Here is a 24247-nt window from a genome sequence, read left to right as displayed (position 1 = left end):
CACTAAGTCTGGGGTAATTTGTTACACAATTATAAATAGCAAATACACCGAGAGAGTGGAGAGGCAGATAGGGACCAGATCTTGAAGACTTATAGGTGTTGTGAGGGCTTCAGATTTAACTCTAACTCCAATGGTAGGCCATTGGTGGTTTTATTCAGAAGAATAACAATAAAAATTTTGCTTTAAGTAATCACTTCACTATGGAGGGTCAAGAATGGATGCAGGCCCTGGCCGGTTTGGCTCAGCGGTTAGAGCGTCAGCCTGCGGTCCTGAGAGACCCGGGTTCGGTTCCCGCTAAGGGCGCATACCTCGGCTGCAGTTTGTCCCCCGCCCTGGTCGGTCGTGCGGGTGGCAGCCACTCGATGTGTTCCTTTCACATCGATGTTTCTCTCTCTCTCTCTGTTCCTCTCTCTCCCTCCCACTCTATCTGAACAAAAAATGGAAAAATGTCCTCGGGTGAGGATAAAAAAAAAAAAAGAATGGATGCAGGAAGAACAGATAGGAGGCTATTTCACTAGTACGGGTGAAAGATGATGGTGGCTTAGTCTAGGGTGGTGATAGTGGAGACGGATGTATAGAATGAAGAAAGTAGAAGAATCAGTAATGACCCTAGAGTTTTTTGAATAGTTGAAATGAGGATAACTGTAAAAGGATCATATTGGGAGAAACCATGGATAAAGGCAAAGCCTGAAGGAGTGTATAAGCATAATGTGTTTGAGAAATTGGAAATAGGTTAGTATAGTTGGAGTTTATGATGATTAATGGAAGCAGGGTGATGAGAAAGTAGGGTGAAAAGAGGCATGAAAGAAAGCCACTGTTTACTACCATAAAGTCTCTGGACTTTATCCAGTTAGCCACTGGAAGTCACTAAAAGATTTAAAGTAGGAGAGTGATTGATCAAAATCACATTTTAGAAAGACAACTAGCAGCAAACAGAGTTTGGATTAAAGATGGGAGATATTGGAAACCAGGAGACAGCCTGAATAACTTTCTGATTTTTAGGAGGCAGCATAGTATAGATGCTTCTCAACTTATCCTAAGTTGAAAATGTCTTAAGTAAAAAGTACATTTAATACACCTAACCTACTGAACATTATAGCTTTGCCTAGACTACCTTAAACGGGCTCAGAACACTTACATTAGCCTACAGTTGTGCAAAATCATCCAACACAAAGTGTATTTTATAATAAAGTGTTATCTCGTGTAATTTATGTAATTATGACTTGCCACCTTCATGCTTGACAATTATCATGAGTTTTATCTCAAGAGTAAATGCCTTCTTCTTCTCACCAGAAGCAGGAGACACAGATGAGTGTTTTGTAGACATAATGGGATTCAAAAACATAAAATACAATATCCAAAAAATGCCAACAACACAGGACACTGTACAGTATGTGCTGTTTACCCCCATGATCATGTGACTGACTGGGAGCTGTGGCAGCCACTGCCCAACATCTTAAGAAAGGAGCACACAGCCCTGGCCAGTTTGGCTTAGCGGTAGAGTGTCAGCCTGCAGTCCAGAGAGACCCAGATTTGGCTCCCGCTAGAGGCATGTATCTCGGTTGCAGTTTGTCCCCGACCCTGGTTGGATCGTGCGGGTCGCAGCCACTTGATGTGTCCCTTTCATGTCAATGTTTCTCTCTCTCTCTCCCTCCCCACTCTATCTGAACAAAAAATGGAAAAATGTCCTCGGGTGAGGATATAAAAAAAAAAAAAGAAAGTAACACACTGCATATTGTTAGCCAGGAAAAGATCAAAATACTGAATATGCACCACTTTCACACCATCATAAAGTCAAAAAATTGTTAAGTCAACTCATCCTAGGTTGAGAACCGTCTGTATAGTAGAAAGAACATAAATGGCTTTAGAGTCAAATGGACCCAAATTCAAATCTTGACATAGCAAGTTACTATTTATTAAGGGTTTATTTGTGCTCCCCCTCCTTAAATTCATATGTTGAAGTCCTAACTCTCAGTACTTCAAATGTAACCTTATTTGGGATTACAGTCATAGTAGATGTAATTAGGTAAGATAAGGTCATGCCCTGGTCAGTGTGGCTCAGCTGGTTGGAGTGTAATACCGTACACTGAAAGGTCGTGGGTTTGATTCTCAACCAGGGCACATACCTAGGTTTTGGGTTCCATCCCTGGTCAGGGTGTGTCCGAGAAGAAACTGATCAATGTTTCTCTCTCACATCAATGTTTCTTTCTCTCTCTCCCTTCCTCTCTCTTTAAAGTCAATAAAAAGCATGTCCTCAGGTGAGGATAAAAAAAAAAAGATAAGGTCATACTGGAGCAGGGTAGATCCCTAATCCATATAAAAGTGGAAATTTGGTCACAAAGAAGCACACAGGGATAATGCCATTTAAATATGAAGGCATAGATCTACAAGTCAAGGAATGCCAAAGATTAGCAGCAAATCACTAGAAGCTGGGGATGAGGCATGAAACAGATTCTGCCTCATGACCCTCAGAAGGAACCAACTCTGCCAACATAATGATCTGGACTTTTAGCTACCAGAACTAGGAGGTAATAAATTTCTAAGCCACTCAGTTTGTGGTACTTTGTTAAGGCAGCCCTAACAAACTAATATACCATCTGTGTGACCTTGGAGAAATTATTTTATCTTGCTAATGTCTAGTGTCCTAATTTGTAAAATGAAGGTTATTGTTTCTACCTAATAGGGTGGTCATAAGGATTAAAATGAAATGGCATTTGCACAATACCTGGCATAAGCAGGCACCATATAAGTATTATTTTATATTTGTGAAACACTAATGTTAGAAAATGGGATATTTCTGGAGATTTTTGGAAAGGTTGACTGCAACCATCAGGGTCATGTGCAATATACAACCTAAAAGTAACAGGATGGAGATGGCTGCTTTTTCCTGTTGGATTCCTTAGAGAAGAGCCCCAGGATTGTCTAGCTCCCTGTGAAAATATAGTTTTTTGTGGGTGGGAACACTAACACAAGAACCAAGAGTATCATCAAAGGCAGGAAGATTGAAGCTAAGTAACATTCTGTAGTGGGGTAAAGGTAGGAACGGAAGGAGGTGAACAAAGCTAGAGAAGAATGGGCCAGATGCCTTAGGCCTCCAGGCTGCCCAGCTCACTTCCTTAGGTAAAAAGATTTAAACTGGGGGTTGTCCTCTCCTCAGCTCCATAAGGGAAACCAACAGAGGCCTCACCAGTCTCTGGAATGCCTAGTCCTTTCAGGCAGGGAGTACCTCGCCAAAGCAAACAATCCCAGCTCTACGATTGTGCTCTGGCTGGGGTAGGGGAGAACAAAGATCCCTTTCTTTGCTTCCCCAACTCTATGGCTCCAGCCAAAGGCACTGTTTACACAATCTTCCTGGTGAAGAATTTGTTCCTTTTCTCTCTATGTTGCAGCTGGGAAAGCTTGACTCCCTCCTTGCCTGTTTCTTTTCTCCAGATCCCCGGTCAGGAAGAGTACCCAATACCTGAATCTAAAAAACTGTCCAGATTTGTCAGCACATTTAGGAGTAACTCCAGGCCCTTTTTTGATGTAAAAGAGAACTCCAAATTTGTAGTGGCAGAAAGCCTATCTGGCTGGGATAGGCAGACTGGCTGGAGAGATCAGGAGCCTAGCTTGTTTCCATTCCAATTTTTGTTTATTCCTCCCTCTCATTCCCAAGGGATTCCTAGGCTTTCCCAGGTTCATTTCTATGAGTGAATCAAATAATCAAAATCCAGGGCAGATTTGGGTTCCTTCTTTAAAAGGATGATAAGGTGGGTAGGATGAAAATAGTGTTTTCTAGTGGAAAAATTTTTCTTGAGACTTTACTAACTCCAGCAGCACATATGTTTTCCCCAACTCTAAAAACAAAAGAAGGAGAAAAGGAAGCCCCAGAGTGGTAGTCTAATTTTAGTACTGGCAGAGAATTCTAGTGTTAAGTTACTCCTGGTAAATGGGTGACTCAGGAACAGCAGAGACAATTTATAAGATCTAGGTCTCCAATAAGAAGTTTAAAAATCTAATTTTACTTCTGTGACATCTCCAGGAGGCATATCTCAAGAAAATGTGCCTATTTTACACAAGGGAAGGAACTGAAAGTACAAAAAGAGTTAACCAAAAGTGACTTGAACTCAGGATTCTGAGACTTCTAATCTGGTCAACTCCACAGAGTCAAGCTACTTTGTGAAAATTTTATGGGTCTTTTGCACTGCACAAATTTTCCCTGAGCTAAATCCCCACTGACTATTCTCCTGTTGCTAAGGGAGTTATGGGCAGCTATGTTTTGGAAACTTAAAAGTCCCTGTTCCAGCTGTCGGGAGATGTGGATGGAAGGCCTTAGAAGTACAAAGGAAATATAAGTCTGTTTAGGCTCAGATACCATATCTACACACATATACACAACCCCTACTCTTGCTGCCAGCAAGATCTGCAGAGTTCATTTCTGTAAAAGCAGCTACACAGTTCCTGGAAGGCTCTAATCCACAATGGTTAAAAATATCTATCTTGGGGACAAAGATGAGCCAATTAAACTGAACCTCCTCAGAAACCCAGGAAATGAGCAGTGGGCTAAAATGAAATCAGGGGTAACCAAAATGCTACCTATCTGCAAGACAACAACAGGGCTGGTAATTATAAGAAAAACAGGTCACCCTGGCCAATGTGGCTCAGTTGGTTGGGCATTCTTTTTTTAAAAAATTTTTTTCCTTTACTGATTTTAGAGAGAAGGGGATAGGGTGAGAGAGAGAAACATCGATGAGAGGGAAGATCGATTGGCCGCCTCCTGCATGCCCCCGATGGGATCGGGCCCGTAACGTGGGCATGTGCCCTGACTGGGAATCGAACTGGCAACCTCTTGGTGCATGGGTCGATGCTCAACCACTGGGCCACATAAGCCGGGCATGGTTAGGCATTCTCCCATGTACTGAAAGGCTGCTGGTTCGATTCGGGGTCTCTACATAATGCCTGGGTTTCAGGCTCAGTCCCCGGTAGGGGGCATGCAAGAGGCAATCAACGTTTTGCTCACATAGATGTTTCTCTCTTTCAAAATCAATAAAATATCTTTAAAAAAAGACAAAACAGACCAGTGCCCGGCAGATGGTAACTGCCAAATAAAGGATAGTGCTTCTACCAGTATTTTAAAAAAACATACATTATTATTGGTTTTAGAGAGAAAGAAAAGGAGAGGGAGAGAAACAGAGATCGGCTGCCTTCTGCACTCCCCCTACCGGGAATCGAGCCTGCAAGCAGGATTGTCCTGACAGGGAATGGAACCACTGACCTTTTGGTGCAAGGGAGTCAACCAACTGAGCCACACCAGCCAGGGCTACCAGTATTTCTTTAAAAGAAAAAGGGAAATGAAAGAAAAACAGGCCAATCACCTTCATCTAAAAGTCTAAAAAACTGTCCAGATTTGTCTTTCCCTTTTCTCCAATGATATGGCCCATATACCTTGTGATATGGTATAATGCAATGGTTTTTATTCTGTTTTATGACTTCCTACCTAGATAACCTCAAGGACTAGGTCATGGTTCTTGAACCTGAGCCTTAGTTTTATCATCTGTTAAAACAAGAAAAAAACATCTTCACACAAATGAAATAGCTATGGTAAAAAAACATGGCATACAATTTTTGTTTAACAGTCTTTTTACATTAAATTCTTTTGAGCTAGCTTAGATTCAATGAAATTAGAAGGCAGAAGGTCAAAGAAGTCAACTTTTAGAGTTTCCTTTCAATGTAAAATCAGATGAAACTTCATTCCTTTTGTAGAATGGAAGACTACTATACTTATATCCATCCAGGCAGGCTTGACTGGAGTTCTCTGCTTAGGATCTCACAAAACCAAAGTCAAGTTGTTGACCTGGCTGGCTCTTATCTAGAGGTTCTGAAAAAGAATCTACTTCCAAGCTCATTCAGGCTGTCGGCAGAATTCAGTTTCTTATAGGACTGAGGTCCTCATTTCCTTGCTGGCTGATAGTTAGGGGGTCAATTTTAGCTTTTAGAGGCCAATTTCCAGTCTTTGCATATGGTCCTCTTCATCTTTTTTTTTTTTTATCACCCAAGGATATTTTCCCACCTATTATCAGATAGAGAGGGAGAGAGAGAGACAGAAACATCAATGTGATAGAGCCACATCAACTGGTTGCCTCCCACACAAACCAACCAGGGCCAGGGATGAACCGCAACCGAGGTACGTGCCCTTGACCGGAATCGAACTCGAGACTCATTGGTCCGCGGGCCAATGCTCTAACTGCTGAGCCAAACTGGCCAGGGCTGGTCCTCTCCATCTTTAAAGACTGCAATGGCACGTCCAATCCTTCCTTCACATCTCTCTGATTTCTCCTGCCACCTATGAAAGTTCTTTGCTTTTAAGGGCTCATGTGATTAGAACAGGCCCACAGAGACGATCTGCCTCTTAGTCAACTGTGCCATGTTATGGAACATAACCATAAGCATGATGTCCAATCAAATTCACAGGTTCTGGGGTTTAGAACAGGACATTTTAAGAGGTCATTAAAAAAATTCTGCCTACTATAGCACTTACTCAAAAAATGAGAGAAAATGATCTCTTTTGTGTGTGTGGGGAGGAAGGGGGAGATATTGGGAATAAACTATGTCTATTAAAAGAAGCCAAGCATTTAAGATGAGAGAGGCCTGGCCTCATCCCTGGTATTCTATCCATCATATCCTTTGCCATTTCTAAAGTGGCTGCTTTGATCACAATGTACTAGCAGTCAATGTCTTGAGGTAAATGTTAAAAAATAAAGACACTTTTAAGGAATGCCAGGAGAGTGAAAAACCTTCCCATGTTTTAGTTTTTCTTCATCAGTCAGAACACCAAGTGTCCCATAGTGTGTCCTAAGAATACATATTGGAAGATGTATGGTATTTTTAGATATGGCTCAATAAAGACAAAATTTCATTACCCAAAACTTGGAGGACTAGAACAATACTCTCTATTCACCAGTGTGATGCTACTCCTTTCTTTTCCTATTTCGTAATTCAACTAGAATGCTCCTTCATCTCCTTTCTCTTGAATGGAGTTAAGAAGGCAGAGCAGCCTCTAGGTTCCTGAATACCAACTTAAGCTAAATCAACAGTGTTGTTTCCTTAAACATCTCTCTCATCCTGATGTCCTGAGGCTTCAAACTAATAAATCAAGATAATAATTTCTTATCCCAGGAACTATTTGTGTGCAATAGTGTTACCTTAAGTTATTTGGAAGAATGGTGCCATCAAAGTTTAATTATATTGATTATAATTTGCTTTCTCATTTTTCATGGAGTTCAGAGCATATTATGGGCATTTTCTATACAGTTTATAGCTATTATGGTTATCACAGAAAAAGGAATAACCACCCCAAATTTATAAAGCCTGTCTATAAAGTATCTGGGATTCTGAAGGAGCAAAGCTTACCTCCCTCTTACTCCTCAGTTTCAAGAGTCAGTTGTGTTTCAGTACCAGGGAAGGAATGTTCATAAGTTTGTGCCATCCTAATCGAAAATCATCTAAATGCTGAACAGCAATGAGGAACCCTGTTCCAGCCTCCCTTTCAGGATGGATTTATTAGTCTTAGAAAAGTTACTGATTAGTGATCTAAGTGAGATTAGAACTAATATATCCTGATTTTAAATTATGTGCTCTAACTACAAGGACAGGTAGAAAGCTTTCATTCCACAATGTTATCCATATTGGAAAAATCTTCAGCAAATTTGCTCTTGAACCCACTCTACTAAAACATAGCTCTCCTCTACCCCAAATTGTTGGCAACTTTGATCGCCATTATTTCTTGAAGCCTGAAAGAGGATCCAATTTGCCTTGACTCCTCTTGAAAAAATTTGCTTCCCAACTTCTTGCAGTACCATCTTATCATTCACTTCAGAGAGAACAAAAACACGTCATCCACAAAGCTGTGCTTTCTCCAAGCACCTAAATTGTTAAGGGGTTAGCTAGATTCAATCCCAAAGAATGGGTCAAGAAAATATTACTCTGAACTGATGACTTGGGAAGGGGATGGGCAACGGAGGCTCCTACCAGAGGTTCAAACTCAGGTAACCAAAACAAAAGGGCTATTCCTCATCTCCAAATATGTAGATATCTTTCACATACTCTTGGCTGGAGATGTTCTTATGAGGTCCACTTTGAGCCCCACAGCCCAGAACAATTATTGGGGATAGTATATCAATCTAAAAGCCAAATGTAGATAGGATTCCTATCAACCCCTGATCATAATAGTAGAAGGGCAAGGGTGAATGATTTGGGATGACCTGTTAACTGAGCATCCATGTACCCTGGGGTCAAGTCTCTGCCCTGGGTTTTAATTTTATAGTCATTGATTGAACCAAAAGAAAATACATTGTAGTCATCTACATTATCATTTCTGAAAGGCCTTTACCCATTTATTTCAAGCAGATGTAAGATAAAGCTTATTTGAAATTTACCTAGCCTTTAGAAAATATAATTATTTGCCAAACCTGATACTAACCCCACTGTCCAAAGCCCCTACTGAGGCATTTTTAAGGGAAAAGATTTATGTTTGCTTATTTTGCCCTTTCCTTCTCGTTTGGGAAACTAAGTCACCAGCAACACTAGGCTTGGGGATAGTCCCACAAGACCAACAGTATGGCAGTCTTACATTCTGGGCAACAAGACATGATCCTTGTTCTAGTTCTAACTCTGCTACTAAATGTTCCTTAGTCCTTTGACCTCTCAAAGCCTGTTTCCTCACTTCTGAAGCGAGGTGGTTGGTTTAGATTAAATAAAAAATGTGACTAAGATATTGCTGAGCCTCATCATGCTAGATACTTCTAGAAATACAAAGATGAAGATGATAGTCCCCGCCTCAAGAAACTGACAATCTAATATGAAAGATAAGGCACATACAAACCCATAATTTATCATAGACCATATAAGCATTATAAAGGATATGTGTTTACTAGTCCTTTATAGGAGTTAATGTTCATTTGATTGATGGTGAATAAAAACCAGGTTAAGAGCTTTATGGAGGAAGAGGTAGGTAGCATTTAATCTACATCTTTCAGGATAAAAGGGAGAGTTTGAAAAAGAGAAAAGTGAGCAAAGATTCAGAGAAAGAAAGAGATGGTCAAAGGGCAAGGCCTGAACATATGATAAGGACAGGAACTCAGGGAAAGTATTTGGAAAATGAAAAATAGTCCACTTTTGGTAGATTGTATGGGAATAATAAAACATAAAGCTGAGAAAGTTGAGGTCAGACTGTTTTTGAATTGGTAAATGGCAAAACCAGTCCTATGCTTAAAGAGGATTAATATGGCAATGGTGGGTAGAAGTAAATACTAAAAGGAGAATAGAGGCAGAAGGCCTGTTAAGAGGTTACTGCAACAGACTAGGTGGGTGGCAATGAAGGCCCGAGCCAGGATAGCTGCAGTGGAAACAGAGAACCCAGTAATCATAATTTTAAGCCAGCACTGTAAATTGCCACTAACCCAATCATCTAAGGTAAGAAACAGGCCATGGCAGGTGAAAATTATTAAAAAGGAGATCTAATTTGAATAAAGCTTTCCTGACAGAATGAAGAACAAGTGAGGCCATACCCATGTTGAGTTTAGAATTGTCACCACCCTTCAGGCCTTATACTCTCACCAAGGCACACTCAGCCAACTGTGGAAAAGAAATATACACAGGAGTCTCAAGAAACATATTATCAATACAGTATTTATTTGTCTTCCCTCTGTCAAACCCTGAGCAAACCACTTTCCCCAGGCTGCCTGGGGAGGTAAAGGAAAAGGAACATACAGGGCAGACAAGACATGGGAGAAAGAACTATGGGAGGTTGGGAGGTGGAGACAGCTCCTTCACATGGCGAAGAGGATGAGAAAGGCCACCATCAGGCAAAAGAGCCCCATGGCCTCTGAGAGGGCAAAGCCCAAAATGGCGTAGGAGAAGAGCTGTTGCTTCAGAGAAGGGTTCCTGGGAGAAGGGGAAGAAAAAAGATAATTTCTAGTCCACACAAAGAAAAGAACAAACATCAAAGGTGGATTCAGGGACAATTCATCCCCTAAAGCTCATCTTATGTAATGAGTCTCTCAGGGTGACACCATCATGCCCAAAGTCTTGCCCCAACACATCAAGGGCCCTTCAGAGACTAAATGAGGGGAGCGGACAATCCAAAATTGTAGAACTTGGTCCAGGCACAAACCTAACCACCTGTAATGGGTCACCCATATCACTGTCAAAACTTAAGACCTCTGGGCCTGGACACTTACCTATCCAAGGCCCAACCAGGATGGAAGAGGCATCTGGAGTGGCAAGACCTATCATAGTGCTTTCAAACTTAAAGCAGCAGAACCCCCAAATAGGAAATATATAAAAGCCAGAATGCAATAATAAAAAAAAGTGGGTTTTGTAAAAGTTTGTTTGACTGTTCTCCCCTTCATTCTCTAAGACAGTCTCTGGGGTGTACCCTCAGAACCCTATTGCTTTAAGAACACAATTAGAAAAACACCGTTCTAGGGGACAAGGGAGTTAGAGGGAATCACTACCTTCTCTCATTTCAAAACAGTTAAAAGATTATGGACTTTAAGAAGCTACAAATAGCCCTGGCCGGTTTGGCTCAGCGGTTAGAGCATCGGCCTGCGGTCCAGAGAGACCAGGGTTCGGTTCCCGCTAAGTGCATGTACCTCGGTTGCAGTTTGTCCCTGGCCCTGGTCAGTCGTGCGGGTGGCAGCCACTCGATGTGTTCCTTTCATGTCGATGTTTCTCTCTCTTCTCTCTCTGTTCCTCTCTCTCCCTCCCACTCTATCTGAACAAAAAATGGAAAAATGTCCTCGGGTGAGGATAAAAAACAAACAAAACAAAAAAAGAAGCTACAAATAGCCTATGGAGTTTAGATGATATGAATCAAAATGGGGTCAAGAACTCCCAACTCTGAAAGCCAACATATAATTTCTGTTTCCCTTACTCTGTCACCCCTGGAAGCCTTCATGGATAAGGTAAAGCAACACAAGCTTTTAACAGAATTTTGGACATAGAAGCAAATTTGTATATTTGCACTGTCCAGTCCAGTAGCCACTAGTCACATGTGGCTACTGAGCACTTGAAATATGGCCAGTGTGACCAAGAAACCAAAAACTTAAACTTGGTGTACTTTTTTTTGAAAGAGAGAGAGAGAGGGAGAAAGGTTAAGAGAAACATCAATCAGCTGCCTCCTACAAAATCCCCAGTGGGGGAATTGAGCCCGCAACCTGGGCATGTACCCTGACCAGGAATTGAACCAATAATCTTTTGGTGCATGGGATGATGCTCAACCAACTGAGCCACACTGGCCAGGGCAAACTTGGTATTCACTAAAATTTCAATTCAAATAGCCACATGTGGCTACTGGCTACTGTATAGGATAGTACAGCTCTAGATCCCCAAATATTTCTATCCAAACCTTTCGAAAGCATATCAGAGAGCCAACAGAGGGCCCATCTTACCTGGCATAACCAATGATGAGGCTCCCAAACACAGTCCCAATTCCAGCCCCAGAGCCTGCCACCCCTACTGTGGCAGCCCCAGCCCCAATGAACTTGGCTGCTGTGTCGATGTCTCTTGAAATGGTGCTGGTTTGGATGCTGCGGCTAGAAATAAGTGAGGTCAGGGAACGTGGGGCTGCCAAACTGCTGAGGCTCTGTGAAGAGGAAGCATATCGGAAGTAAAGTTTTTAGGAAACCTCTTTTTATTTTGGAAACTTTTGTACCATTTAAACACTTTATGCTGTCAAATCCCATGGGTTTTTTTCCCCCCAAAAATCTTTTCACTTTCTGGAAAACTGCCTAAAATACTGCCAGGAAGAACTTTTTAATGCAAGAGGTGAACTTCAAATACCTTTAATATTCAAGTATGTTCTCTAAGTGTTAAGACCAAAACCCTAGCCTGTGCTTGGTGCCCCAAAGAGATCATCTTTCTGGGACTAAATGTTCTCAACTAAAGTTAGTAAATTAGGCCAAGTAATGGCAGTCATCAGCAGCACACATGGGCATGTGCTACCAGTGCGAGAGCTGGAACACCAGAGCATGTATGCTATCAACCGTTCTGCATCTCCACCTAAAGACAATGGCCTTGATCCTTCACTAATTTTCCTCTGTGATGACTGCCCCCAACACTCCCCCTACTGGTTTTTCTAGGTAAACCTTCCCCACCCTCCCCACCAAACCACAGGCCCAATTCTACCTATAAGGTACCTCATCTGTCAGTGTCTCTGGTCCTTTCAGCACCACTGCAGACAGTGACCGGCTCAGCTGAGAGGTGCTCCTGACCTAGCAGGAATGACACAAAGGCAAGCAGGTCAAGGAAGGCTGTGGAGAGGAGTTTCAGAACCACCCTAAGTTGTTATTTGAAGCCCCTTTCATTCTCTCAAACTTAAATCAGAAACTTGGATCATTCTTTTACTTTTAGCAAATACTTGGTTCAAGACCCTCACCTTTTCTCTTGCTTCCCAGGCTTCTCCTTTGCTTTAAGAGAAGGAAGTCTACTTCCTTTGGGGTTACCCTTTCATAGGCCTTGAGAATGGGAAAAAATATAAGCCTTAGAAGCATTTGCTTCACTCAGTAAGAGATTTATGTTGGTACTGACTAGCCCACAAGAAGGAAGCCAATGACTGGAGTATCATTCCCTAAATGATGTATCTGCCTTCTGAAGACAGGCACAAAGATCCATGCTCTAAATTCACCACCTTCTGGTAACTTTTTCTGGCTAACCCCAAGCCAGTATCTCCAAGGCAGAAAAAAATGGTGGTTGATAGCCAGGGCTTTAATGAGATAGATCTAGATTCATCTTAACTGTGTGACCCTAGGACAAGTCCCTTAAATCTTTCTAAGCCTGTTTTCTCATCTTCAAATGGGAATAATATATCTCAGGGTTGACTTGAGGAGTAAATGAGATTATGTATACAAACTGGTAAACCCAGTGTCAGGCATAGTAAGTGCTCAATAAATGGTACCCACCAACAGCATCACTCTTTTTTCTCTACAGATGGATGAACCAATTGCTTCCACCATTAAATAATTTATAATTTCTCCTATGCTGGTGCTTCTGAGTCAAAGATTTTTCCAATGTGTATTTACGCATATGTTAGCTTCCCACCCAAATTTAAGCTCCCAGAGGGGACTCTTAACTATGGCTCTCCGACATTCAGGACAAAATCCTGACCACAGTGCATACTCAATCCAAGTTAGGCAATCTACTTCATGTTTACCATTTCTGGCAGGATTACAATTTACAGAAAGTTTTACGGTAGAAATAACCTGATCTTAGTCTGGACTCTCATTTATACTCTTCTTCTAAGATTGTTGGACGAGAACAATTCATTGGCTTCCAAAGGATATGGGGCAGGTAAGCATTCATATGCTTACCTGTCAGGCTAGCACAGTAAAGGATCTTCTCCCAGCCCAACTGTGAAGAACAAGGTGCTGCAAGGAAGAGACAAGATGCCCCTCCTTTAAACTCCTAGAAAAGGCAGGTACTCACCAAGGAGGGAGTGGAGACAAACTTGGCGCAGGCATACATTTTCAGGGTATGAGGGAAGCTGGAATTATAGAAGGAGCATTGTAAACGCTGTCCTTGCTCACCAATGGACATTTTTATTAGCAGAATAGGGGCTCTGGAAAATTTAATGGCCCAGAGAGCAGAGTGACTGACCTCAAGTCTTAGTAGAGATGGAATTAGAACCATGAAGTCAAGATTTCCTTATAATCAAGTAACTTCCCCTGGTCTGAGCAAGTAGCCACCTGGTCCCAGTTTCAAGACCCATTATTAATTTCCATAGCCTCGTGAGTTGGGGTTGTCACAGGAATTTCCTCAGTGTCCTTTGCCTAAGTTTTCCTCAGTTTTTATTCAAAAGAAACTTGCCAACCAGTGTGGCTCAGTGTTTGAGCATCATCCCATGCACCAGGATGTCGCTGGTTCAATTCCTGGTCAGGGCACATGCCCAGGTTGTGGGCCTGATCTGGGAGTGGGGGTGCACGCGTACAGGAGGCAGCCAATCGATTCTCTCTCTCATCAGTTTCTATCTCACTCCCTTCCTCTCTAATATCAATGAAGGGGGAAAAAAAGAAACCCTTTTCAAGACCTCATTGTCTGAGCCTAAAAAAGTTGCCCTTCAAAGACTCTTGGGAGTTATTTGTAGAAGGCCAAGACACTAGAAGAGTCTCCAACAATCTTTTTACTTAATTAACTTTAAGCATTTAATTCTCATTTCCTACATCAATTAGCAGGGTGAGGAAGATCAATGAGGAACTTTGCCATTACTCTAGTTAGCAACAATTGTTAAAGTACTCACTTTCACCACCACAGTAAAGGGGCTTCAACTTTGTATCCCCAAGATCTAAAACAATGCTGACATTCAGTTCTACGTTGGTAGAACTGAACTTATCTGAGAGGAGTAGGTGAGTTAAACATGGTTTTTCCAAGTGAAGTGAGAGGCCCACCTGAACTAGAGTATCTAGGGGTAAGGATGATGTATGTATTAAAAATGCATATTCTTGCTCTGGCTGGTTTGGCTCAATGGTTAAGAGTATCTGCCCACAGTCCAAAAGGTGGAGGTTTCAATTCCAGTCAAGGGCATGTACCTGGGTTGCAGGTTTGACCCCTGGTCGTGCAGCAGGCAACCAATCAATGTCTCTCTCTCACATTGATGTTTCTCTCTGCTGCCTCTCTCTCCCCCCCCTCCCTTCCACTCTCTGAAAATCAATGGAAAAATATCCTCAGGCGAGGATTAACAACAAAAAAAGCATATTCTTGGGTATCACCTTAGACCTTCCTGGTCAAGATCTCTGGGGTTAAGGCCCAAGCACTCTGTATTTCACAGAAGTTTCCAAAATGATTCTTAGCCATACTGACACACTGAAGGCACCATCCTAAACCAGTCTTGAGATTGTGGTAGTGGTAAAGCCAGGACTTGAACTCTTCTCACTCATAGGTGAATGCTTTCTAACATGCTAAGAGTTAAAAAAGTCACTGATTAGTTAAGCCTGTTAAATGACACTTCCTTAAATAAGCTGGACTCATATTTTCCTAGGTTACACTTCTGAATCCAGAATCTTAAATTAATCTGAACTCTTATCCTGTCCAGAACTCTGATTTCTGCCCATATTTAACTCTAACCCAACTTTGTACTGAACTATTCAAGTTTTCTTGTGTCAAAATCCAAAATCTGTTTAAAGCTTTGAAAAATTTTTTCCCAAGGAACTAAACCTCAGTATCATTTGTAAAATGTAGTTCTTAGGGGGATTAAATAAAACAACTTATGTAAAGAGCTTAACCTGGTGCTGGCACATATTAAGACCACAACCAAGGGAGGCAATTAAGGGAGCCTGCAGGAAGTGCAGATTGCTCCACTGCTGCCCTGGCCGCTTTGGCTCAGCCGTTGGAGTGTCGGCCTGTGGACTAGGAACGTACCAAACAAACAAACAAAAAACGAGTAAGACAGACTGCTCCATTGCCCACCTAACCTTGGCAAGTCTGCAATTGTTGGTCTACAACACCTCAGGCTATGGCACCATCCAGAATCAGAGGACCTAAATCATCATGGGTTTCTTCCTCCATAGAGATCAGTCACTGAGTTACAGGGCTGCTGACTTAACCATTCCCTCCCTTAAACGTTCTTTTTCCTCTTGAGGGCAGAGTCTGGGTGCTCTCAGTAAACCTTTAACGAAAGCTGGCAGGTGCAGATTATCCCATGCAGGTTCCACCCTACCCTTTTGGTCCTGCTGCCCCTAACAGAAAACCTCACTATTAGTCTGCCACTTGTTTTTTCTCCAACTTTACCGGAGTGAAAGGAAGAGAACGGTACTGGGAGGCAACCAAAGGTTCCAAAGAAACCAGCCTCTTTTCTGCAATAGCTCTCCAAGATTAGAGAGTGTTCTGAAGGTAGTGTTCTGTTCACTTCTACCACGTTCATGTTTTTTTTTTTTTTTAATTGAGGGGGTGCTAACTAGAGGGGTTGGTTGCTTTAGATGATCCACTATCTCCATTGCTGGGCACCTGAGGTCCTTAAGTCTGGAGGTTTCAGGATAAGGAAGACATGGAGCCAGGATGAGAGAAGAAAGCCGAGACAGGAGGGGAGAATCTGGGGGTTGTGATAACTCTGAAAGGGCAAGAGGGTAAGAAAAGAGCGTTTGTAAGGGCTAAGTCAGAACAGTTCGTGAAATGAGCACTCTGGCATCTGACTTTCGCCAGCTCCAAGGCGCCCTCCCCCAACGAGTCATCCAAGATGGCGCCAGGCCTGCGCGGTTGGAGGTCAACCACACGCGGAAAAAGCAGACCTTAAGGCGCGGGGATACCGGGGAAGGGAAGGGCGTGAGGCCCAGGGTGGGAGCATGCAAGGCAAGGGACTCAAAGCATTCGCGCGAGGGACTGTATCCCACGCGCCTGCGCGGCGCAAAGCGGGCGCGAGGGCCCAAGCCTTACCTGCTCCCAGTGCAGAGAAGACAGAGAGGGGAGGGGGGGGGGGGCAGAATAGCGAAAGGAAGGCTTGGCGCATGCGCGACCCGGATCAACGATTCGCTCCGCCAAAGATAGAATGATTGCAATGTTGTGGCGGCCCGGGAGCCACAGCGCCGCCTGCCACCTCTGTGGCGACATGCGGCCAGTCGCTCCACCTGGCGTTGGAGAGGAGAAACTGCAGGCGGAGCAAATCTGCAGAAATGAGGACACCAGCACAGTGTAAGCCAACCCGTAATGTGGCCTGCAGTATGGTCTGCACAACTTTTGGGATCTTAGACTCGGGTCCCCTTCCCGAGCATGCGCAGTCACATTAAAAAAACAACAACAATTCTACCCAGAAATTCACTGTTAAATAGCATACAATCGGGATTGGAGTTTAGTGCCCAAAATGTAGCCGAAGGAAAATGAAGACGGGATTCCTGCGTTCTCTGTACCCTGGAATCCTGGCTTTATGGATGGGAAACCTATTCAATGGAGGAATCGTCAGCAAAACACCCCAGCTTCCACTGGTGGCTTTGCCCCTCTCTCTCTCTCTCTCTCTCTCTCTCTCTCATTCCAGTGATCAGCCATGCGGAAACTAGCATCAGCAAACCGGAAGATAAGGGCTAATGGTGACTGGGACTCAAGCACCCTGACCCAAAGTCTTGAGACATGCAAAGAGTAACGGGTACCAGTGACCTGGAGTGAGGCTGCAAACTCACCCCAGACATGTCCATGTCCCTGCCCAGGCTTCATCTACTCGAGCTGAGATAAGCAGACTTCCAATTAGGTGCTCCTATGAAATACCCCTCAGCTTTTCCCTCGTCCTGTCCTTCCACCCTGTAAGGAAGAGGGGGGTTTCCCAACCTTCACTGATTCTTCTAGGCCCCTGTCTCCAAGACTGGGTCTGACCAGCCCCTTTGGAAGAAGAGGGTGGCAAGGCCTACCTAGTTCCCCTCATGTCCAAACCCCGGCCGTCCAGGCATCGTGCTTACACGCAGCATGAGAAAGACGGGAAACGCTCACCAAACCCCCATAAAAAAATAAAAAAATAAAAAGAAAGCTGCGGCTGTAAATAAAGCCAAATCCACCGGCCTCTGAGGGGCCGTTTGTCCTCCCCTCCTTGGCCTCGTCCTTCCCGCCGCCCCCTCCCGGTTCCCGGGCCCCGCGGCGCCCCGGCCCCGAGCTCCTCCATTTAATCGGATTTGGGAGAAGGGGAGGATAAATCACGGCAGCAGCTTTACGGTCCCGGAGGAGAGGCGAGCCGCAGCCAGGCACACCCCGGCCGGCGATAAAAACCGCCGCTGAAAGCCCACGGAGCAATTTCCCGGGACCCCGAGCGACGCCATTACAGGAATGTAATTTTGCCCGGATGAGGCCCCGAGTTTAATTATCCTCGCGGAGGAATTTCAATGTGGCCAATCCATCTTGCAGGCGGGCGGCAGAGGGATTTATATGGGCCCGTTATTTCACACCGATCCTCCATCTGCATTTTTATGGCCCTGAGCTCCTAAAAGGAGGGGAAGGAGTAGGGAGGAATCGGAGAAGCGGGCGAAGAGGGAATGGTGGGGGAACTTCCCACCCTTCCTAAATCCACGATTTCGGCTCGATGAGGATTCTCACTGGTTCCCCTGAAAGTCCCAAACCTCCCTCCAGTGCCAGTAGTTGTCTTGAGGCAGGAAGGTTAGTTAGGAATGAAGCTGAGAGCCCTGGGAATTAATCAACAGGTATTTACCAAGTACCAGAGCAGGGCCAGGCACTGTGTCATATGCTATGAGAAGAGCGAAAGAAGACAGGCTGGCAAGGATATCCCCTCAAGTTCCAGACACCCCACTCCGCCCATACTGAATTCTTTTTAGCTCTCAGCTTTACATCCTTCCAGGCAAAAAGTCCACAGTTCTTAGGACCGCTACCACCAAACGTTTTTGCAGCTGTTTCGACAATATAGACCCCTCTCAGATATCGCTAAGAATCCCAAAGGAGGTTTGGAGAAGGGGCACTGAGGAGCTAAAGATGGCTCCTCTCAAAAGTTGTTACAGCTTGGCATGTTTATTTCACCCTTACTCACTGGGCTCTGGATTCAGAGAAGACCGGTTTCCCAAATCGCTGTGTGACCTTGGGCAAGCTGTTAAATCCTTCTCGATGAATTACCTCCTATGTAAATTGGGAATGATAATAGTGCTTACCCCACAGCGAACATTGGGATAATAAACATGAAGCTTTTAACAAGGTACTTAGAACTCAGCAAGAGTTTAACAAATGCTAGTAACAGAAATAACATTATTATTATTATTATTATCGTTATTATTATTATTGCAATTCAATTCTGCACTGCTCCTGAGAGACGTTATTACAAGGTCCTTTCAATGATGGTTGAAAATAGTCTATCACTTAACTGAACTTTTTCACCTACATAAATCATCCAAAACAAGTTATTTGACAGGTTGGTGGTTGGAGATCTGTGGGGAGGGCTGAGAAACCTGGGGGTTATTGCTACTAGATCTGAAGCCAGAAATTAAATCAATAAGGGAACGGTGAGATTACAAAAAATGGACAAAGGTATGTGAGAGAGGGGTAAATTTGAAGACAACAAAAGATGATCCAAGTGAACACTAGCAAAGGGCCTATGAATCTTCTTTACTAATGGCTTGAGAAAGGGTTCTTCCTTCACTTTACTGAGGAAAAAAAAAAAAAAAGTCCAGGAAGGAAAGGGTGTGGAGCCAGAACTATCCTTTCCAATCAATTCCTTTCTTTTCCTACCAGACCATGTAACAAGGATGGCCTGATTCGCCAGCTTTTCTAATGACTGTTAGTGGCAGATTCTGACTGGTTAGCAGCCTCCCTACACAATAGTGACGAAGAAATGAGATTGATCTTTTCTTTTTTAGGATTGGTTAACAATCCAAAATGGGGCCAGAGACTCATTTTAATTGACTAGATAGGGTAGGAGGGAGGTCCAGCACTTCTCATACAGAAATTGTGTTCTTTTCCACAAAGGTCGTCCAGAGTCTTGATTGGCTTATGCATGTTTGCTTTTAGAAAGACACAGTGGTTTAGCCAAGAAGAATCAAGAGAATCATGCAGGCATGCTGTAGCTCAATTTGAAATCCCAAACAGAGGGAGGGATTCACAGAGAGAAACATTAGAGGGATAAAAAGAAAGAGTCTAGCCCTGGCCGATTTGGCTCAGCGGTTGGAGTGTGTTGGAGTGTCGGCCTGTAGACCAGAGAGACCCGGGTTCCTTCCTGATAAGGGCATGTACCTCAGTTGCAGTTTGTCCCCAGCCCCGGTTGGGGTCGTGTGGGTGGTGACCAGTCAATGGGTCTCTCTCATGTCGATGTTTCTGTCTTTGTCTTTCCCCCTCTCTCCATCCGGTTCTTCTTTTTTTTTTTTATCCTCACCTTTTTCCATTTTTTGTTCAGATAGAGTGGGGAGGGAGAGAGAGAAACATCGACATGAAAGGGACACATCGAGTGGCTGCCACCCACATGACCCAACCAGGGCCGGGGACAAACTGCAACCGAGGTACATGCCCTTAGCGGGAACCGAACCCGGGTCTCTCTGGACCGCAGGCCGATGCTCTACCGCTGAGCCAAACTGGTCAGGGCTCCCTCTGGTTCTTTTTGAAGATAAATGCAAAAATGTCCTCAGGTGAGGATAAAAAAAAGACAGAGCGAGAGAGTCTAGGACACTGGGAAGCACAAAAGAAAAAAAAAAGCCATATAGAAGAGGAAGGTTTTGATTTTTTTTTTTTTTTTTTTTTATCCTCATCCGAGGACATTTTTCCATTTTTTTGCACAGACAGAGTGGGAGGGAGAGAGAGGAAGAGAGAGAGAGGGAAACATCGATGTGAGGGGACACATCGAGTGGCTGCCACCTGCACGACCAACCAGGGCCGGGGACAAACTGCAACCGAGGTACATGCCCTTAGCGGGAACCAAACCCGGGTCTCTCTGGACCGCAGGCCGACGCTCTAACCGCTGAGCCAAACTGGCCAGGGCAGAAGAGGAAGGTTTTGAATAATTTGTTTTTCATTGCAGATGGTTTAAGATGAGGCTACTTTATGATGCATTTTGCTAGATGCACACAGCACACGGCATGGACAGAATAGCTGACTTAGAGGCAGGAGACTTGGGAGTCTTCTCCCAACCTTGCTACTATCTGAGTAACTGCAAGTTTCTTCATTTGTCAAAGCTCTAGTTTTCTCATTTGGAAAAATCAGAGAGAGATGAGGTGGTCTCTAAGTTTCCATCCAGAGTTAACTTTCTAGGATTCTCTTTCTGCTAAATAAAGAATTTTGTACGCCCTGGCCAGTTTGGCTCAGCGGTTAGAGCGTCGGCCTGCGGTCTGGAGAGACCCGGGTTCGGTTCCCGCTAAGGGCACGTACTTTGGTTGCAGTTTGTCCCCGGCCCTGGTTGGTCGTGCGGGTGGCAGCCACTCGATGTATCCCTTCACGTCGATGTTTCTGTCTGTCTCTCCCTTCCTCTCTCTCCCTCCCACTCTATCTGTACAAAAAATGGAAAAATATCCTCGGGTGAGGATAAAAAAAAAAAAAAAAGAATTTTGTACAAGTTGAAGTGCAGTCGTCCCTTGCGACTTTGGCTTCGACTTTGGCAGCTTCACTCTATCGCGGTTTTTTCAAATATATTCATTAAAAAGTTGATCAAGATAGTGAAAGTAATACAACGCGCACTCGGTTGTCTGAGTCAATTACACACTCCTGTATTACAATTACAATGAAAATTACTGTACATATGGACTGTAGGCCTATGTATTAGAGCACCCCAGGAATCCTTCAATGCCAGGTGCAACCGCTAGAGTCTGGAACTGATTAACCGCAATAAACGAGGGAGGACTGTGGTACCTTTGCACTGCAAATAAGGACTAATCTTAGGTCTTAAACTCCTCTGTTTGTGATTGTTAACTTCAGGCTCCTGGGGCTGGTAGGCACTGACTGATGGATTTTCCACTTTCTCTTGCTAAATAAGTTCCCCAGGGCAGCAGGACTGTGAGCCATTAGTGAACCACCCTACTCTGGGAGAAAGACAATAAATGAAGGAAGGGAAATGGTCATTAGTATCCAGAGTTCTGAGGGAAGGATCAGTGGGAGAGTTGGCAGCAAATGATGATCAACCAACTTTTTGCTGGGGAAGAAACTAAGTTCTTCTGAATCTGTGTGATGAATTTGTACAAGTCCCATATATTTATCTAGAAGCCATGATTAAATATCTATGTGAACAAATTTGGTCCCTGCAATTTGGTGGCTCCCAAGCCAAGGAACACACATAGACAAAACAGAAAATAAAAGTCATTGTGATATATAGTGAAGAGCTAAGGCCAGCAAACTAGAGATCTGAATCTAGATTTTGGAAACTTACTAATTAATTATGTGACTTTGACAAAATCATGTCCCCTTTATAGAATTTAGCTTTATTTTTTAACCTACAAAATATAGGAAAACACTAGATGATTGTTAAGTTCTCTTTCATTTTTGAATGTAAATAGCATAGATTTATCCTTCCTGATTTGCCCTTGTCTCCTGTGACATCGAATAATCAACCAATATTTATTAAGCATCTACTATGTGCAAGGTATTGTGCTATATATTGTGAGTGGGAATAAAGGGGAAGGCATAATCCTTTCATAAATTTATAATCAGTAAGAAAGACATGTACATATATAATATATGGCAAAATTTAATAGGTTATATGGGTAATAGGAATTGAGGAGGCAGTATGGCTTCCAGCTACAATGATCAAGGGGCATCATGATTACAGTAGGTATTTTTCTTTTTTTATCCTCACTGGAGGACATTTTTTTGTTCAGATAGAGTGGGAAGGAGAGAGAGGGAGAGAGAGAGAGAGAAACATCGACGTGAAAGGGACACATCGAGTGGCTGCCACCCGCACGACCAACCAGGGCCGGGGACAAACTGCAACGAAGGTACATGCCCTTAGCGGGAACTGAACCCGGGCCTCTCGGGACCGCAGGCCAACACTCTAACCGCTGAGCCAAACTGGCCAGGGCGGTATTTTTCTTTTTTAAAGAAAGTATGAGCCCTGGCCGGTTTGACTCAGCAATTAGAGCGTCGGCCTGCAGTCCCGAGAGACCAGGGTTTGGTTCCCGCTAAGGGCACATACCTCGGTGCAGTTTGTCCCCGGCCCTAGTTGGTTGTGCAGGTGGCAGCCACTCGATGTGTCTCTTTCACGTAGATGTTTCTCTCTCTCTCTCTCTCTCTCTCTCTGTTCCTCTCTCTCCCTCCAACTCTACCTGAACAACAACAACAACCCCCCCAAATAAAAGTATAATGACTTCCATCTACTATTATAGTATCATACAGTGTAGTTTCACTGCCCTAAAAAAAAAAAGTATGAAATATTTGAATCATATAAAAGTTGCAAATATAACAACAATGAGGTATCACCTCACACCTGTCAGAATGGCCGCCATCAACAAATCATCAAACAACAAGTGTTGGCGAGGGTGTGGAGAAAAGGGGACTCTAGTACACTGCTGGTGGGAATGCAGACTGGTGCAGCCACTATGGAAAACAATATGGTGTTACCTCAAAAAATTAAAGATGGAACTGCCATTTGACCCAATGATCCCACTTCTAGGAATATACCTGAAGAAGCCTGAAACACCAATCAGAAATAATATATGTACCCCCATGTTCATAGCAGCACTATTTACAATAGTTTCTCTTATCCTTTGAGACAACATGGAGGGACCTGGAAAGTATTATCCTAAGCGAAACAAGTCAAACAGAGAAAGACAAGTATCATATGATCTCACTTATTTGTGGAATATAATGAACATAACAGTCTGAGGAATGGGGTAGTCCCAGAGCCGTGGAAGTGGGGTACAGACTGACAATCCCCAGAAGAGGGGGTGGGGGGAGAGATAAACCACAGAACTTATATGCATGTATGCATGAACAATGGACATAGACAACAAAGCTGGGGACAGGGCAGGGAGGGGGGAATCAGTGGGGGGGGGGGAAGGAGAAATATCTGTAACAAAAATAAATTAATTAATTTAAAAAAAAGTTGCAAGTAATGTATTATCATTTACTCAACAGTTATTTATTGAGATCCTATATGCCAGACACTGTCCTAGGTGCTGGAAAAATAGCTGTGAACAAAATAGGACAAAAATCCTTACCTTCCCAGAGCTAACATTTTATATAAATCATGAAGCATAATAATAGAATGGATACCCAATAAACCGCCCCTAATTCAAGAAAAGAAAAAAAATTACCAATTCCACTGAGGGGCCCACATGCTTCTCTCCTAGAATAGCTCCTGAATTTTATGTTTACCATTTCAAGGTTTTTCTTGATCTTTTGCCATATATTGTTTATTTTGGGCTTCACCCTTTTAAAAAAAAATTCTAAGAGTGGTATAGTATTGTTTTTGGACTTCTTTGCTTGCTCTTGTTATTTAACATTATGTTTCTAAGATTCATCCATGTTGATGTAGGTAGCTGTAGTTTATTCATTTTCATTGATGTATAATAGTCCACCGATTTGTTGATTAATTCTACTATTGATGAGTAGTTAGGTTTATTTCTAGCTTTTTCCATTACAAGAAATGCTTCTTAGAACATATCTGTACATGTCTCCTGTTATACATGGGCAATAGTTTCTTCATATTCATATTCATGAATATGAATATCTTCAACTTTTCTAGGTAATGTCAAATTGTTTTCTAATATTATGCCCATCAAAGAATGTAAAAGTTTTGCCCTGGCTGGTTTGGCTCAGTGGTTGGAGCGTCGGCCAGTGGATCAGAGAGTCCCAGTTCAGTTCCCACTAGGGGCACATACCAAAA

General features: G+C 43.3%; 1 protein-coding gene across 2 annotated transcripts; it reads right to left on the bottom strand.

Annotated features, from left to right (window-relative positions):
• Positions 1–9646: 9646 nt before the first annotated feature.
• ATP5MC2 (ATP synthase membrane subunit c locus 2) lies at positions 9647–16428 on the bottom strand. Of its 2 annotated transcripts, none has more exons than XM_036251617.1 (5): positions 16402–16428; positions 13462–13519; positions 12177–12251; positions 11430–11623; positions 9647–9921 (listed from the first exon to the last, which is right to left on the bottom strand). In XM_036251617.1, the coding sequence occupies exons 2-5, from the start codon at positions 13498–13500 to the stop codon at positions 9807–9809; spliced, it is 423 nt and encodes a 140-aa protein (XP_036107510.1). In that variant the 5' UTR covers positions 13501–13519; positions 16402–16428; the 3' UTR covers positions 9647–9806. The 2 variants fall into 2 exon arrangements, with proteins under 2 accessions (XP_036107510.1, XP_036107509.1); XM_036251616.1 differs by lacking the exons at positions 13462–13519; positions 16402–16428 and adding exons at positions 12939–13026; positions 13347–13351.
• Between the last annotated feature and the right edge of the window lie 7819 nt (positions 16429–24247).

Source organism: Molossus molossus, unplaced genomic scaffold (assembly GCF_014108415.1).
Source record: "Molossus molossus isolate mMolMol1 unplaced genomic scaffold, mMolMol1.p scaffold_m16_p_10, whole genome shotgun sequence".
In the NCBI taxonomy this organism is placed as follows: Eukaryota; Metazoa; Chordata; class Mammalia; order Chiroptera; family Molossidae; genus Molossus; species Molossus molossus.
This window is presented reverse-complemented; position numbering and strand designations above follow the sequence as displayed.

Excerpts from the sequence above, each read along its gene's own strand:
- ATP5MC2 (XM_036251616.1), bottom strand. The coding sequence starts at position 12,992 with ATGGTGGAAGCAATTGGTTCATCCATCTGTAGAGAAAAAAGAGTGATG. Across the intron at positions 11,624-12,176 it reads CAGAGACACTGACAGATGAG|AGCCTCAGCAGTTTGGCAGC; the intron begins GTACCTTATAGG and ends TCCTCTTCACAG. Across the intron at positions 9,922-11,429 it reads CTCATCATTGGTTATGCCAG|GAACCCTTCTCTGAAGCAAC; the intron begins GTAAGATGGGCC and ends CCCTTCTCCCAG.